General features: G+C 40.4%; 1 protein-coding gene across 6 annotated transcripts in view; it reads right to left on the reverse strand.

Annotated features, from left to right (window-relative positions):
* Window positions 1-19088, reverse strand: part of SH3KBP1 (SH3 domain containing kinase binding protein 1) — a 229643-nt gene that overhangs the window by 197411 nt on the left and 13144 nt on the right. For 2 of the 6 annotated variants that reach the window (XM_054189020.1, XM_054189011.1), the window contains exon 2: window positions 5251-5408. In XM_054189020.1, the coding sequence (XP_054044995.1) occupies window positions 5251-5408 (158 nt within the window). Of the gene's footprint in view, window positions 1-4052; window positions 4817-5250; window positions 5409-19088 lie in introns of those variants that run through there. The other 4 variants (XR_008464532.1, XM_054189028.1, XM_054188993.1 and 1 more) reach the window with 4 other exon arrangements.

Here is a 19088-nt window from a genome sequence, read left to right on the forward strand (position 1 = left end):
CAGGACAGGAACATTCAGAAGCAAACAGTATCACTAAATCATGAAAGCAGCAGTTAGAACAGCTAGTCTTAAAATCCTTGATATCTTTCTTTTTCCCACACGTCCCTCTTGGTCCCATCTTCATTCTTACTTAACGTTACTTAACATTTAAGTAATACAAACTGGTAGATGTAGTCAGGATACAGGCTGGATCATTCTAATGGAGTACATGGAACATTTGTCAGACTAAGCTTGAATGCAAGCACAACGCTTCACAATTACTAAATTATTAAATGCTATAGTTACACCACAGGCATCCAGAATACTGTTTCTCTTATACCATTTTTTGCAGACAAACATAAAAAACATCAAAATCAGATAATTTTCCCTAAAATTGAGGGAATCCATCTCAGGGCTATGTAATTAAATTGCAAGAAATGTGGAAATATCAACAAGTATTCTCAGGCTAGCTTCAAACAGCAGTGAGACTGAACTGCAATTCAGTTTCTAGTAGCTTGTGGTTTCTGTTACTGTGTTTTAAGAATTCTAGCAAGGTTATTGCTCCTGTGGGGAAAAATCAGATACAGAGCTGTACTCTCCGTAAATCCAAAACTGTAACAAATGTATTTTTTCAAGACATTTGTATGCAAATACTGCTAAGCACCTCTACCGATGGTAGAGAGAACCTACAGAGAACAGTTTCTCACAGCAGCCAGTTCCAACAGTAAAACAATTGCAAGAACAAGTGTAAAAACGAAATCAGACCAAAATACATGGATTACTAACATACCCACCCACGTATAAACAAGCTACAGAGAAAATAAAAACATCCGGAGCTTGGAAAGTTGCCAGGAAAAAAAAAAAAAAGAAAAAAAGAAACTGACTTCAGGGAAGAGAAAGTGTAAGGTCAGGACAGCTTCTCTTTGCCTCCCAACCTTTTAGGACTAGGTTAGAGAAACACCGTCAACCATCTAATCCTGCCAGTTCTATAAATCCTTACAAAAACTACTTTAAGAGGCTACTGCCAAAACCACATTGACTTCCCTGTGTAACACACAGTTCCAAATAATAATATATAAGTTCTGAAGAAACTGAAGCTGCTTTAAAGAATTATGATATTGCAGCTCCAAAGAAGTTATATCTTTGAAAAATATAACTTCTAGATAGCACATTAGGTCCTTGTTTCAATCTCTGATTTGGTCCTCTTCCTCCTCACGGCTTGGAGCCTCAGGAAGGGGAAAAAAAAAAAAAAAGAAGTGTTTACTTTCCTTTTTAGCAAAAAATTATTATTTTTTTATTTATAAGTTAAACAGCAGCATATTTTAAACAGAAATGCTCTTAAGAGTATTTTCTTACGAATACAAAAACCAAACTTGAACAAAAAGAGGAAATAACTGAATCTCCTTAGTATATCAGTTTATACTACCTACAGTGAACTCTATCAGTGAAGCAATATTAAGTATATTTAAATAAGAATATTTCTTTTTATGTTTTTGTTTAAACATCAGCAACTACAATGCATATTAAAGAATAAAAGCCAATACATTTTGTTTTCAAGTTCTTAAATTTTCACCAGTTCTATCAAAATATAACGACCATTAAGCCACTGCCTTTTCACAAGGTTAGTTTTTACTAATAACTTGTTGCAATGTAAAGTACTAGTCACTAAAAGCTAATAGAAACCTTAACACCGAAGCTTAACATTACCATGTGTATACTGCATGACTGCCGCATGCATTTAAAACCCTATCCCTTTTGCATAGTTCATAAAACATTCACACGCTGGTTCCCACAAAACATCCAACAGCTGACAGCCCCAAACAGCAATCCTTCTTTCCTCTCTGTTTCCCTGTCCCACAGTAATCCCCCTCTCAAAGCCTGGCATCAAAACATATCCAACAAATCGATCACCACAAGACAGCCAACACCATGCTTGCCCCCATGACAAACATACGGGATCCATTCTCCTGACTGCAACGAGCACGACACCCTTTCCATTCAGCCGAGAGTATCACCAGTTCCCTGTGACTGGGAACGGGAAGGAGCCTCTGTCACTGCCGGGGAGGCTCACATCACTTCCAGGCCAAACACCCAGGGCAGCTACCTCACTGGGAGCTCCCCCACCTCCTCTGAAGCCAGATGAACAGGTTCAGGCATGACGTTATTTGTAATCATGCCCTGGGCATCCAGGACGGCCCAGATTGCTGCTGCTGTTATACCCACAACTTGGAATAAGAAAATAATACTCATGGCTCTCATTCCCAAGAGGACATAACAGTTAGGATGCCACAATCTAAAACATTTCCTAAGAAAAAATACATAGACAATAGTCTAGTAAGATTTCCAACAAAGAAGCTTAGTAATTGATTTGCAAATGCCTGACAAATACGTAAAAAAAACCTGTAATAATTCACTGACCCATGAAGCAAGTTATCTTTTCAGGTACAGACAGAAATAACACTGCTTTCCCTAGTCTGCATGTATCTTCAGTGCCTCAGCAGACACCACAACTTTCAGAAGTGGCTATTTAGTCACTTAATAGTATTCAGAGTACTTAGGATAACAGTGAAGGCGATAAGACCCTACAAGCAAAGGCAGACACAGCGGTATCAGAGAGTGTGGCAGCAAAGCAGGAGGGAAGGACAACAGAAGTTGGTCAGTTCTCCGACCTGATAGGTACCACGCAGCAGCCAGAGGGCCGGGGAAGCAGAAAGCACTGCAGGAACCAAAGTGTTCTGGGGAGACAGAGAATATTCTCTTTCCCCTCCCAGGAGCCAAGCTACGGCTGTAAAGGGCCCCTGCATGTGCACAAGCAGTCTCATGGAAGATTTCAGGAAAGCACTGATAGGGATGGGTAAGGGGGCTGTAGGGTGTGTAACAAGCACAAGGGTCTCAGCAAGGAATCACCCTGCATTTCACTCACAACCCCCTGCAACCTCTGGCTGGTTGTGAAGATGAAAAACAAACAAACAAAACATGTAGAGAAGAAAATTACATGACAAGCAATAGATAAGGATCTCCACCATGTACCTATGATTCAGCATGAACATCCGTGACGTCCTACAACTAATTTGCACTATTTAAAGACTGTATTCCGCTTGTACAACAAGAAATCCAGGTTGCTGTTCTGCTGTTCTGACCTGAGGCAGCAGTACAGTTACACAGAGCCCCTGTTCTGTTTCACTGATTCTAAAACCCAAGCTACACACCACAATTTCAAAAATAACTACCGCCACACTTCTTGCTAATTTTAAAATGTTTACCTTCCCAATCCTGCTAGCAACATTGGCAAGTCCTCTAGAGTACAAACAAGTCTGAAGGTTGCCACATGCAGCACGTTCAGCTTACCAGTAAAACACCACCCAATCCCACATAGAATTGGGTTTGTAAATTAAAACCGGCAAGGATGGCTCTGCACCACAGTTTCCTGCTTTCTGCATCTTCCTCTGCTATCAGCAAAATCTGTCTCAGATGCTGTCACACTTAAAAACACAGTTTTACACTGCAGAGCATGGTTAGACAAGGAATTTGTTAAAATAAGACCCAGAAGAAAAAAATAAAATCAAAAGTCTCCTGTCTGTCTCCTAATAGCATTTAAAAAAAAACCCTAATACACTACATATCATCCACATTTACTTTATTTTCTGGTTATAAAAGTAAGGATTTTGGATTTCAAGTTGAAGTTTTCAAGCTAGAAAGATACTGAAGATCAACTTTATACCATGCAAACAGACTGCACTGCAATCACACCTACTACCTCCTCTTTTTCAACTGCATAACTGAGGAGTAAAACAGATAACCAGGAATTCTCCACTCATACTTCTATTTCTACGCTGAAAAATTGAAAGAAAACAGAAAAGATGACAACCAGATAAATATTTCTTACAATAAATTCAGCATCGCTATCTCTAAAAAAAGTAGATATCTACAAAGGCTGACACTAGTTAAGTCAGGTCTTAACGAAGGACCAAAGAATGTTCTTATATTTAGACAAACTTCTCCCGCAAAATCTTCCAAGTGACTATAGCTGCAGACTAATAGGCAGTGAAAACGGAAAGAGAAATTTCAAATACCTTTTCTGTTACACCTTGCATATTGAACTGCAGAGCATAAGAAGGGTATGATTCCGTGGGGTTTTGTGTCTGTATGTATAAAATATATAAAATCCAGAGCGGTTGTTTTGCAGATTCAAGAACAGGAAGTACCTCTGATATAACTTCACAGTGAAAGTCCCCTGAAAAAAATAACTGCACATGTACTGCATACGTATCATTGCTACCTCCCCTTTCCTCTTTCCTGCTCACATCTGTCTTCAGACAATTCCTCTTCAATGGTCTCCTGATTTGCATTTATTCCATGAAATTTAAAACCACTTTTGCTACAGGCAACTCCAAATGTCTTTTCCACATCACAACCTAGTACTCCCTTGAAAAATATTTTTCTTATTTTCTTCAGTAACAATTTGTATTAATGTCTTTTCATAAACACTCCAATATATTGCATTTCCCTAATTTTTTCCATTTCTGATTTGTACATCTTTCCTTCCAAACTCTTTTCTCTTCAAACTGCACTTTCAGAATCTATGCACACATTTTAACCAAGACCACTCAAGGCACTTTACTGTGTTAATTCAATGGTTTCAATTCAGCTCAAACATTCAATTTTTGCAAAATCCAACAGTTTCTTTGGAATGTTGTCATTAATTTATTCAAAAGAAAATCAAATAACAGGAAGGAAAAGCTATTTTCCATAAGAAATTATTCCCTCCACTTGCAGGCAGAATGCAAAGTACCTCAAGAATTTCATTAGTGATTTTTAGCTCTGAATAACTTTCTTGAGTAACTACTTTTACAACTAATTATGATAAGCAATGGGAATCTGGAGTTGCATTCAGCTCCTCCACTCATCTGTAGCATCCCTTTTTGCCTGCCTCTCAATTACCTTGCTGACACAACAGAATTGCAATGGGGCATGAAGTGATTGTCATATAAGTTGTTCTAGAGTAATCACTTTGTTCCCAGACCACATAGTCAAACACAATCACTGAACGGCAGAGAAACGTAGGGGTAGCTTTTATTTTCAGGATATCAAAAGTACATTGTCTTCACAAAGAAAGTAAAGTTTTCTTTGTAACATAGCCACAGTAGAACACTGTATTGCAATATATTATGGTTTTGGATATAAGAAACATAAAGGCTCATGTTTAGCATGAGCAGCACAGTACATAAAACGTAAACACACAACACAAGAACAGTTCCACTTTGTACTCACTCTTACAAAGTTGTCAGGGAACAAACCTCTTCTGCCTTTGAGCTGTCCTTCCCACCAGCCTCCATCATCTTTCTTGATATTGGTGATTATGTCACCTACAGCGATTGTCAGCTCATCATCATGTTGAGCTTTGTAGTCAAACTCCACTATCGCCTCCACTAAAAGAGAAACACAGATATACATAATTATTGACATTTAAGTTTCCATGCCTTTGAAAGGAATAAGAAAACACCAATCCAATTATATATTCTCAGTGAAAGTAATATATCCAGTTTAACCAACAGAGCACATAAAATGGGCAATATGTCATGCTAACATTTTGTGGGTAACTGCTACAGAAAGGACAAAGGTAAAAAAAAAAACCCATCAAACACTAAAAAAAACCAGGAATGTCCATCATGGTTAAGGCAACAACTGGTGTGCGTTTTTTTTTTTTACTGTTTAAAGGAAATTAATTTAAGATACTTCAGCAGTATCTACTCTGGCAGCATTACAAAGTTTATTTTTATTTCTTGGACAACATTTTAGCTTTTGTTCATGGCACTTCTAAAGCATTTTATTTTCTGGAAGGTTCTCAGTGGTTTGGGATGCTTAATACATCACTATTAACCTAAAGAGTATTTAACAAGAATTTTTTGCATCATGCTGAGTTTCACTGTTGTTTATACAAAAATGAAAAGCTTTGCTGCGTGAACATGCTCTCGCAGGGTTTCACCAAAGGGAGAAAAATTTACTTTCACTTGCGATTATGTATCAAAGGATCTGAAAAAGAAATACTCCTACTGCTCTAATTGTCTGTTATCAGGCAGAGGTGTATTATACGCTTGATGCCATTATATGGTGCATCTTTGTCTTTTCCTGGGAGGACTCTCCATCTCTTGAAACCATACACACAACAAAGTCCCTGTAGAGAATTAAGTCATGAAGACAGAAAAATTCCTCTGGAGGTTCAAAAATAATAGACTTGGGGTATTCAAATATGGAAGCCACAGTTACATTTAATGGTTCATCAAATATCTACTAGAAGGAGCCCAATTGGCAAGGTCAAGAGTAGCCATATTTGTAAAGCCTTACTCCTGTTTTCTTCATCGGAAAACCATACCCCAGGATGTTCCACCAAACGTTTAGCACTTCAGCCATTGAAATGGCAAAATAAGAACAGTAATAGGCATCTGCTTTCTGCACAAATGAATGTGCTATGTAAACCCTGCAAGATGTGGCCAGCAAACAGGCCATACAGCTCACAGAGCAAAGCTAACCATTATACCACAGACAGTAAAAAGGTTCTGCCTAAATAACAGAAGCCTTGAGGACTAAATTGAATTAAGTTGACAGGAAAGCACAGTTACTCCTTTCCACCCCCAAAATGTCACACTGACACAATGCTGAATATCTCCCTCCCTCCCCCAGTGCCTGCAAGTCATCACTGAAAGAATGTTATGACTTTCGGATACATCCCAGGCACAAGGCTACAGTTGATAATATTCATCTATCGCTTCTTCCATGAAGCCCCAAAACATTATAAAACCAGTTCAGAAGAGGCCTGCTAAATTACATAATGAACAGCAAAAGAGAAACAGTGGCACCACACATCACAAGCTGACATGCAAACAGAACTTGAAAAATTTATCACTGAAACTTAAATGAAAAATCAGAATAATTCAGGCTCAGGACTTTGTCCACGTGGGTCTTGAAAATCTCCAAGATCAGAGGTAGGGCACGTAAAGCAATCTGCTCCACTGCTTGACTGGAGAAACATTTTCTCTCTACAGTCCATTGGAACCTTTCCTTTTTCAACTTAGATCTTGTCTTGTCTTGTCTTAGGTCTTGTCCCACCAGGCACTACTGTGAAGAGCTGTCTCAGCCTTCTTGATAACCTCCCTGTAGGTATTGTAAGGCTGCCATTAGTACCTCCTGTTTTCTCCAAGCTTGACAATCAGAGTTCCTCTAGCCTCAGGTCCCTCCACTCTTTAGCATGTCAACTGTTACACAAATTTCATATCAGCCACAGACTAGAGGAGAGAGCACTCCACTGCCTTCTCCAGTAACTGACAAAAATGTTAAACACAACAGGTCTCAGGACAGCCCCTGGTGGTACTCCATTTATTATCAGCTTGCAAGTAGAGTACAATCCATTAGCCGCTACTCAAATCACACAACATTTGAGGTTGGAAGGCACCTCTGTAGACCACCTAGTCCAAACCTCCTTGATCAAAGCAGAGACAGCTAAAGCACAGGTTGCTCAGGGCCTTACACAGACAGGTTTTGCATATCTCTAAGGATGGAAATTCCAATGTTTGATCACCCTTAAAGTTCAAAAGGTTTTCCTATGTTTAAATGGATTTTCCTGTATTACAATCTGTGCCCATTGCCTCTCATCCTTTCACTATCAACTGCCAAATGGACTCTGGCTCCCCTTTCCTTACTCCACCACATCACATATTCAGACACATTGATAACATCACACTGACACTTCTCTTCTCCAGGATAAACAGTCTCCCATCTCTCTCAGACTCTCCACAGATGCTCCAGTCCCTCAGTCATCTTTATGGCCAATCATCTTTACACCCCTTAGCCAGACTTGCTCCAGTATCTCCATCTCTCTCTTGTACAGGAGAACCCAGAACTGGACAACGCACTCCAGGTGGGCCTCACCAGAAAGGAGAAGAGGAGAAGGATCACCTCTCTCCTCCTGCCAATCCTCTGCTAGGAAGTCAGAAGCTGCCTTTGCCACAAGCACACCTTGATGCCTTGACACCTACTTGGTGTCTACCAGGATCCCTGGGGTCCTTCTCGACAAAACTGCTTTCCAGCCACTCAGCCTGGGGTTATTCCTCTCCAGGTGCAGGACTTGACATTTCCCTTTGTTCACGAGGATCCTCTCAACCCATTTCTCCAGCCTGTTGAGGCCTTTCTGAATGGCAGCACAACCCTCTGGCAAGTCAAACACTCTTCCCAGGTTTGCATCACCTGCAAACTTGCTGAGACTACACTCTACCCTATCATCCAGGTCATCAGTGAAGATGCTGAGCAGCACTGGCCCTATTATCCATCCCTGTCACACATTACCACTGACAGGCCTTCAGCTGGACCTTGTGCTGCTCATCACAACCCTTTCAGCCTGGCACTACAGACACTTTTCAGCCCATTGACCTAGTCTGCACTTCATCAGTTTGACAGTGAGGATGACACTGGAGATAGTGTCAAAAGCTTTGCAGAAGTCAATGTAATCAACATCCACTGCCCTCCCATCCTCCACCAATCAGTGATCTCATCATAGAAGGTTAACGGATTGCTCAGACATGACTGCCCCTTCATAAATCCATGCTGACTACTCCCAACCAGCTTCTTGTCCTTCATATGTTTGGAAATGGTTTCTAGGATTATTTGCTCCATCACCTTCCAAGGCATCAACATGAGGCTGGCCAGCCTGTCATTCTCAGCAAAAAGTATTCTTACTCTTCTTGATGACAGGAGTTACATTTGCTTTCTTCTAATTTTAAGGAACCTCTCCCTATCAGGATGATCTTTCAAAGACTACCAGGAGTGGTCTCCCAATATCAGTTAGCTCCCTCAGCACATACCCCATCAGGCCCATGGCTTTGCACAAGTCCGGTTTCTTTAAATATTCTCTAACCTGATTCTCCTCCGCACAGGAGTCTCCCTTGCCCTGCACTTTCCCACTGGTTTCAGGGGCCTGGGATTGCTGAAGGCCAGTATTACTATTAAAGACAGAGGTGAGTAAGGTGTTAAGTACCTCTGTGACAAGGCCCTCATTCCCATTCAGCAGCAGGCCCACACTTTTCCCAGTCGTCTTCTTGCTGCTCATGTGCCCCTAGAAACCTATCTTGTTGTTTTTCACATCTTTGCTGGTTTCGTCTGGGATAAAGTTAATTTTTTTCATAGCAGCCCACATGGTGCTATGTTTTGGATTTGTGACCAAAACCGTGTTGATAACACAGGGATGTTTTAGCTATTGCTGAAGGGTGCTTACACAGCCTCAAGGCCTTTTCTGTTTCTCACACTGCCCTAACAGTGAGTAGGCTGGGGGGGCAAAAGAAGTTAGGAGGGGACACAGGCAGGACAGCTGACCCCAACTGATCAAAAGGATATTCCATACTATATGATGTTGTGCTCATCAATAAAAGCTGAGGGGAAGGAGGAGGAATGAGGGTATATTTGTAGTTACAGCATTTGTCTTCCCAAGTCACAGTCATGTTTGACGAAGCCCTACTTTCCAGAAGATGGCTAAACATCTGCCTGCCAATGGAAAATAGTGAATGAATTCCTTATTTTGTTTTGCTTGCACACTGACCATTTGCTTTACCTATTAAACTACCTTTATCTCAACCCACGAGTTTTCTGACTTCTATCCTTTCAACTCACTTCCCCGTCCCACTGTGGGGGAGTGAGCGAGCAGCTGTGTGGGGCTGAGATGCCCACTGAGGTTAACCCACAAGAACATCCCTCACCACATTCAACTCCAGGTGGGTCTTGGCTTTCCTAACCCCATCCTTGCACACACAGACATTCTCTCTACCTTCATCCCAGGTCACTTCTCTCCACTTTCACCTCCTGTACTCTTTCTTGTTATGTTTGATTTTTGTCAGGAGCTCCTTGTTCATCCATGAAGGCATCCTACCACATCTGCTTGTTTTCCTGCTTATCAGGATGGACCACTATTGAGCTTGGAGGAGGTGATCACTGAAAACCAACCAGACACAACTGTCTCCAGTGGGATTCTTCCAAGCAGATCCCTGAACAGGCCAAAGTCAGACTTCTTCAAGCTGGCGGTGGTGGATGTCTCTATAAACCCCCTTCTCACAGATCCTGAATTTTACCATCTCATGGTCAGTGCAGCCAAGGTTGCCCTCAGCCTTCAGATCCCCAGACAGTTCTGCCTTGTTTGCAAGTATGAGAACCAGCAGTCAATACACTACAGAAACCTCCTGGACTGCTCATACCAGGGCATATGCAAATTACCTTACCCCTCCGGTAGATATCAGGGTGGCTGAAATTTTTAAATTCCCCATGAGAGCCAGGACCTGCCGATGTGAGCCTTATTCCAGCTGTCTGAAGAAGGCCCCATCAACTACTTCTTCCTGGTTAGGTGGTTTTTAGAGACATCCACCACCACAGTATCCACATTGGTCTCCCCTCTAACTCTAACCCATAGACTGTCAGGTGGTTCATCATCTGGCCCACAGCAGAGCTCCATGCTTTTCAGCTTCTCTGCTGCTTAAAGAGTAACTTCCCCTTCCTTGCTTTCCTAGCCTGTCCTTCCCAAAGAACCCGTATCCATCTATTGCAGCACTCCAGTCATGTGGGCTATCCCATCATATCTTCATGATCCCAACAAAATCATAACTCTGCATCTGCATACAGACACATAATTCCTCTTCTTTGCACGCCACGCTGTATGCATGAGAGCACAGACATTATCACAGAGGCAACCAGCAATGCTGATTTCCCAGAAAGAGTACAAGAGTTTTCCCTGTAATTCTGAAAGGCATTTCCTTGTTTATATGGATATGCTTGGGAAGGGTCCCCTTCAGTCCTGTTTTGTTGATTACAAGGTCCCTACTGTTTGCATCACCCCTCACATTTTGTTTGCCAGACTGGTCTACCACTTCCTCGTAAGACTGTTGGTCATCCTCTTCCTCCCCCATCATTACTGGTTTAAAGCTCTCCTCACCTGGTTGCCCAGCCTGTTAGCAAAGACGCCTTTGCCCCATTTAGTCAGGTGGATCCCATCTTTTCCAAGCAATCCTCAAAGAGGGTCCCATGATCATAAAACTAAAACTCTGCTGCTGACACCAGTTATGCAACCAATTCTTACCCATAGGATCTATCCACTTCCCTCTCACGGAAAGGATCAAGGAGAAAACCACACAGGCTCCCATGCCCTTGACCATCACACGAGAGCCATAGAGTAACAACTGATACTTTCCAGACCACTCCTGGCAATATCATTGAAGCTACACGGAAGAGCAGCAGGAAGTAGTAGTCTGAGGGCCAGACAAGCCTTCGCAGTCTTTCCACAGTGTTCCAGATCCAAGTCCCTGGCAAGCAACAAGCCTCCCTAGATGACAGGTCAGGTCAGCAGATGGGAGTCTCCATGTCCCACAGCAGGGAATTTCCCTACTATTATCACTTGCTACTTTGTCCTGGTGCTCCTGCATGGCTCAGATTTAGCAAGCTGGGGTGCTTCACTGGATGGAGTACACAGACCCTTATCACCTGCAGGAGCACTGAATCTGTTCTGTAATTGCAGATCTTGAAGTGGAGCAGGAGCTTCGCTCCTGGTGTCAGAAGTTAGAAAACTTCAGGCTTCCAGACTTGCCATTCTGGGAGTCTCCAATCCCACCCCAAGAGGCACAAACTCTGCCTGCCCTTCATTCAGGAAAGTTAGGGGTTTGGGCTTTTGAAGCCTCAGGGGCTTGGAGAAGATCTGGAAGGCTCAACCCTTTGAGCTCAACCATCCAACCAATTTTTAAACTCACCTAGTTGCCCTGCAGCTTATCACCACAACTAGGAAGCCATTCCACACCACCTTTGGCGGAGTTTCTGGACCCCTTCTGTAGCAACTGCTACATAAACTAGAGAATCTGTTGAACTATCCATTCCAGTTCAGAAAAAATAATTATTTTTTTTAAAAAAGAAGATATATTTATAAAATATGAACTAAAATTACAAAAAATAGGATCGACATTATCCACATATGTATACTTTATGCCAGAGCAACCAATAAATTTGGTTCAGAAGTTGTATTTACACAATAGCTCTCCAAAGACTACTGGATTCAGGCAGCAGCACCAAGGTACACATACTACTTTAAGTCTGGTACCAACGAAAATTTTTATCTCCACAGAACACACCAGCACTCAGGCTCAAAAAAGGCAAAATTCAGACTATTTAGCAGGCTATTTCAAATTTGGTTGAGCCCCAGGAAAGACCTTTTGAGAGCAAGGCCCCGTATCCTTAATTTTTAAGCAGCCTACTAGGATGCGCTTGCTCACAGGACTCACAGCTTATACACTGCTTTTTGTATGTGCCAAGTCATTTCTCCTCCCTACTTCGGAAGCTTTTAAATCCTATTGTCATTTTGCTGTGGATGCAATTACACACTGCTTTGCTCTGAGTTGTCCCTAAGCAGACAGGAGGTGGTTAGAGAGCTGGAAGATGGCAACGGAGCAGGGATTCGGGTTGGCTCCAACTACCGATTCTTCAAACACTCCTCAACATTCAGACTGCAGCAAGACATACCGAAGGAAGGCAAATAGCTCTCCCACTCTCTAGTCTCATGTTTTAAGAAAGTTGTAGTATCTGTTGCTCTGCTTGCAGTTTTCCCCTAAGAAGGCTGTAAAGCTGACAGGATTCTTGATCATTTCGTTCTCTTATTAATTACGTTCTCTCTCTTATAAGGAGAGACCAGAAGGTAAGACAGGGCTGTTGATTTGACTCTACAGCTGCTTGGGTAGGCTGGCGGCACTGGAGTTATCTTCCTGAAGTTTGTCCGCCTTGCACTAATTCATATACAGACAGCTGCAGCTGTTCAACCACTTTTGTTTTACTGGAAGTTTAATTAAACAAACAAAAAACCCCTTTACTGTGCAGGCTCTTCTCTGTCTATAAAAGTTTCTACTTATTAAAAACCACATATAAATATTTTTAAAAGCTGTCTCCTCTCAGAGAATTTGATTACTGTAACATAAGTGTGTGTAAGCTGTCAGAGACATATGAATCACCAAAAATGGACCACACAATCAAGATGTTTATAACCTCTTCAAGAGAAACCAAGAGCACAGTTTAGAAAGAGGAATAAGAGCACACCTAACAAACGTGCAGATTGTGACAAACTGATGGGAAGGTACTTCTGAGGTCTCTCAAAATTCTCATTTATCACACTACTGAAGCTTGCAGAGCATATGACAGCCTAAAAGTGCTTTATAATTTATAGGTCCATGCAGTTGCAGTTTTTAAATCAAGCTCATTTTCTAAAGCATGCTAAACCATGCCACATTTTCAAACTGTGTTTTGAAAAATTCATTCTGCCAGTCAAACTTAATTTTTTTTGTTTCTTTTCGAGGTGAAATTTTGTCTTCATGGGAGCTGGATTGATACTGGAGACAACACTGATCCAGATATCCTAAGAAAAAAGCAGATCTGAGTTTTGCTCCATATCTACAAGTACAACATATCTCATTCCTGAAGTGCTGTGCTAGATTTCTCCTCAGGAACTGGACTGAAACAGTGTCCCAGTTTGCACAATGATTCATGATGTAAGAAAACACACCGTGGACAGTGAGCTCAAACTAATTTTATTTGTTAAGCAACAAAGGCTGGTCTTAGGCCCAGCTCTGCCAAGGTAAACAGCTTGTTACATTAATAGCCAAAACCCAAATCCCTTTTAAGCCAAAAGCAAAATAAAATGGTAAAACTGGAGCAGACAGATCTGGCTTATCTTTTTGGTGCATTTTTCTTTGAAATATTGTACCCCATGATGCCTGAAAGTCAAACCTGCGCTATTAGAATCTTTCTGTTGAAAGAAGGCATTTTTCACGTTAGGAATGAAATCCAATATCAAAAGCTATTCAAGTTATTTTGATCTAAACGGGGAATGTGCATTCCCATGCCAACACAATCAGCTATTCCTAGCCTTATATTACCATCAATCCAAATTGTAACATAAAAACTCATGAAACAGAATCAAAGCTAGTTACCAACCCTGCTGGAGACTGGCACAGTACAACTCATTACTGCAATGTCAGGGACAAACATTTTTTTAATTTAATGCTTATTGGTTCGGCTTAAAATACAAAATTTGAAATGTTAATGCTATGAATCAGGAATTTAAATGTAACCTCTCAGCTATATTTAAAATAAGCATATCTGGATAAAAACCCGTTGATTAAAAGTTTAACTATTCCCACCTTTCGTTTCTCAAATTAGTCCTACATACACACATAAAATGATTTTATTGACAATTACAAACATTTTTCCTATTGATTAGTTTGTTTCCTTGCCACATTTTAAATTAGAAGTAAAATCTGATCTCTTAAAACTGACCTGTTCAGAATAAGCATTTCTTTAATAATGCCACCAATATTTGAAGACAGAAGTGCCTCAGTTTATGCTGCTTTCAATTACTGTACAGTGTCTTTTCAAGCAAGAAATTAATCAAGAAAAGAAACAGAAATTTGCTACTGTGCAACAAAAACTACATTATTAAATCAGCTTCTGGTGACATCTGAAGTGTGTAGGCACAATGGAAATGTTATTAACATCTTTGGCACTATTCCACCCAAATAAGAGCATCCATATGGCAACACCACCTTCTGCAGCAGTATGATTTTACACCCAAATGCAGACCTTAAAACCAGTGTATACAGTTAGACATGGCACAATCAAAGAGTTAAGGGCTTCTCTACTGTAAGTTTTATGTTTTCACTTTTGTTAGTCACTCAGCTTCACGTGAATGATAAACACTCACGGTGCATTGGCTTACCCAAAAAAACAGAACTGAAACTAGACAAGCTACCTTCAAATATTCTACACTAAATCTTTAAATTAAAGTTCAAATTACATTTCTTCAGAAAAGAGTGCAACAGAGCTTTTCTCTTTTGCATAAAGATAACTGTTCAGAAGTAACAAAGACTAACAGCATGAACAGGCATCACACAACAATCCTACTCTTATGTCGCACCCTGCATAAGCCTCTACAGGAAGGTCTCAGTGACTACAGTAGGCTTCATGTTCTCTACCACCTACAGTAAATTGATCAATTATCAAAACCTAATAATCAAGAAATTGGAATGTGTTGCCCTTCTGTTACACCATATTTCTCTTATAAAACGGTTACAAGGCTTCATTTGGTAGCAAGTGTGCTGTTCTGTTTGAGAGACCTATGTACAAACTCATGAACGTAGTACACTTCTAGTGCTTATGGGCATACCCTAAAAAAAATAAATTAATCAGTATTTTTGCTATACAACAGGTTGCCATAAAACTCTTAGAAAAACATTAGGAGCCAATAGGAGGGAAAAAAACAGGACGTTTTATTAGACCAAGTGACAAAGCATGACTTACATTCTGAACTCAAATTAAAAATACAAAACCAAAACCCAAACTACACTACATTCAATAGTGCTGGTTTCCTAACCTAGGAAGGCTAGGAGGGTTAGGTCTGGATGGCCAGAAGGCCTGAAGATCAAACATGACCTACAAGGCCATTGTTTTCCGGACTCTAGTAACACTGAGCAGCTGGCAGGCCAATAATATGTGGGATGCCGTGGGACAAATATGGTTGAGGGAAGAGAAGGAAGACAGATTCATATAAGGTCTGGCAGGATTTACTACAGATGGCACAGCACTGATGAAAGAGAAATGCAGCGGTGTAACCACTGAACGCCCATCTGGAACTCCAGAAGACCATCCTATCCAAAACCATCACAGCTATTGCAGGCATCATGTTGTAACTTCTCTATGATTATGATAATTAAATGCTTGTTAGCATCTGGGAAGGAAGAAGAGTTCAGATGGAGCTCTTCTACCAGAGAACAAAATAATCTGTAGTTTCTAAAGACTCAACTCTCTCAATGTCATTACATTTTGTGATTCTAGATGAAGGAGCTACTGAATAGCCCTTTGAGGCATCACTACCAAAATGGAAATGCCCGTTGCCAAGTGCTACATCTGAAATGGACAGAAAAATCAATTTAATAATAATAAACAACTACTAACTTTACAGGTTAAATGTAGATTGCAACTGGGATTTTTAAGAAAGCTTGAGCACTTAGTTTTGTAGCACATCTGTAGCAGAAAATATTAACTTAGACATTTTATATCTCCTTGATTGCAAGCAATTATCGAAGAACTGTAATTTTCATGAAAAATAAAAATTCCAAATTTTGTTCATTTTTTAACATTTTTTCTTGTGCAACACTTACTATCAGGAATAATACTGTCTGCTAAAAGTATTTGCAAGGATTCAGCTTCATGAAAAAGAAAAGGTCAAGGGGGAAGAAAAACCAGTATCAGACAGAAAACCTGTACTATTCAGTCTTCAGCAGGTTAAATCCATGCTGCATAATAAACAGCAACTCCTCTGCTAAAACAACAGCTTTCAGTTTACATTATATTTTCCTATTTCCCCTTTGAAAACAATGGGGGGGGGAGACAAAGGTCACAGCCCTAGAATAGTATCTTCACTGAATCACTCCGTCAAAGAGCAGCGCAGTCACAGAAAGGGCCACCTAAATCATACTGCACATGGACCTTTTTATGTTACAGTCCCAGTCCCCTCCCACAGGCCACAAACACTCTGCACCCAGCCTGTACCCTCATTGGAAACATAGTAGGCAGCGACAGAGCACAGAGGACCTGTGCAGAGGACCCCAACCAAAACCTAATTTGCAGGACAGAGTGAACACTTGGCCTAGGGCTGTCCTGATGTGACTCTTCTCTGGGCGGCAGCAGAGCTGAAGACACTCCAGCTGACATAACGCCTGAACTGTCCTCCAGGAAAAGAGGAGAGCTAGTTTTCTTTTTTTTCAACGAGGGATCGGTATGCTTGATTCCAGCTTTTAAAAAACACAAACACCAAGTTATTCTAGTGGAATTTACCCAGCAGGACAAGAAATACCTTATATTCCAGCTAAGGCATTTGGTAGGACCACAATTCATTGCAAAATTCTCACATTTACAGTTAGGTAAATAAAGAACAACAGTAAGTTAGTGTGTTTGTATTTCTGTATATATATGAGGCGCTTCCAAAAAACATATGCGTCTCATAGCAATTCTGTGGTAAACAACTTCAGGCCGGTACTTCTAATAAACATTATGAATTTGTTCAGCTTTTCTTAGGCCTGTCACTGAATTTATTATGTCACACTCATATCTCTGATACAAACCTTTTAAGCAATATGCCAAAGCACATCTGATCATCAGAGATGATCACGCACACACAATTACTGAGTAAGCAAGGAAAGAGAAGATCATGGTATTTCTAAACGGCAGCAGTTAAATCTGTATTCTTAAAGGCTCCCTTATATACCACTTTGTATTCAACAATACATGTTAGATTTTATTGGGCCAGGTCTCCTTAACCCTTTTGAAAGAGCAAGATTGCATAGATAACCTTCATCACTCATGTGGCTGGCAACCTAGGAAGCACTTGTATTCCACGAATTAATTCATCTTTTCCTGCAAGGCAAAGTGGTCCTTCTGCCTTGGACAACAAACTGCTTGTAATTCAGAGATTACTGTAATTCACTGGTTCTATCAACCAAAGGACCTCTCAAATACAGCAGATGCTCCCAGTATACAGTGTTCACAAACAAACTTACTTTTGATTCACATTGTCATCAAGTTCATAGAAGACGTGCATTGTGTTAACCTGTAACTGAAGTAATACAGTGCCTCTTTCTTAGAAGCAAAATTATCTAGAGTTGGTTCACTTGTTTTAACATTGTTCTTCCCCTCAGATACTAACGTACACAAGAAGCCATCCAGAAGAAATGGAAGACATTAGATTCAGAGGGAAACATTTAATGTTATCGTCTTAACATGAGTTCCTGCTTCCTCCAGCATCCATAAAAATAATTCAAAGTTCTGAAAAGTATAAAGGATTATACCCATTTGTGGGATAAATAGGAAAGGAGAAGAGGACTGTTAACTTACGCTAAGCGAACAAAGACAAATAGTTCCCATTTGACAAACTATATATTCATAAAAACTTGTTAGTAATGCTACTCCTGCAGTTTCTAAATCACATTCTCCGACAACTGAGAAGCTAGGAAGGATATTAGTTACTTCTTCAGAACAAAAAGGAGAAATATTACTTACAGATAAATATAGCTAGAACTATATATAAAATTACCATTTGGCTAAACTCATGAGAATTGCTACCAAATGAATGTATCAACATAAAAAGGAAGCAGGATAAAAGAGCTGACACCATGAAAATAACTGCTATTTAAGATTACTCATAAGTACTAGTCTAGTACAATGACACATGATTCTAGTCCCAAAGTTGTCTGGACAGTATTCGTAGATACTGATGGATACACACTCAACTAGAAGGTCAAATAAGAAAAAAAAAAAAAAAAAAAAAAAAAAAAAAAAAAAAAAGGAAAGCCAGGGAACAATTACCTTTTCAGTTATATGATGTAGCATCATTTAACTCTCAGAAACATGAGAAGAGGTTGTGGTCAACAATTTGTTCACAATCTTCATATTGTGTACTGCATAGGATTTAATCTTTAAAACTTCAGAGCTTCTAGAACAGTAACATTCACCTAGTCTCACTAAAATCAGGCTTGAAGCATGTGTGTAATTATGAATATGGTCTCAGATGAGCTTGGAGGATTTCACTATAGATGCCTAAGCTGTTACTATCACCACTCATCTTTGCCAAAAGTAGCAACCCCTTTGTACAGGAGGAGGATGGAGAGAATACGACACACTCCTCTGCATCTTAGCCACATTTGCTTGCGGTATTGATGAAGATGGGTTTACATTAACTGCAAAATAGTGCCCAGATACATCCTGTTGTGGTATTCCTGCTGTTGGAAGTGGCAATTTCTGCAAGAAGAGATTGCTGGCAGCAACAGTTTGATGCAGCCAAAATCCTCGGACTGCGTTACAGCCCTTTGCTATGTAATGCCAATTGCAGATAAACATGGTGTCTTAAAGTGATTTTAAAGCTATGTTGTTTTCCCTCAGTTTCATGGAATTCTGTTATTTTTAAGACAGCAGTTGCAAAATATTTACACCGGCAGCAGCTCTTGTGATTGGACCTGTCAAATGTTAAGACTACAAACCAGTGCCAGGTTTTA

This window comes from Rissa tridactyla, chromosome 1 (genome assembly GCF_028500815.1).
Source record: "Rissa tridactyla isolate bRisTri1 chromosome 1, bRisTri1.patW.cur.20221130, whole genome shotgun sequence".
Classification (NCBI taxonomy): domain Eukaryota; kingdom Metazoa; phylum Chordata; class Aves; order Charadriiformes; family Laridae; genus Rissa; species Rissa tridactyla.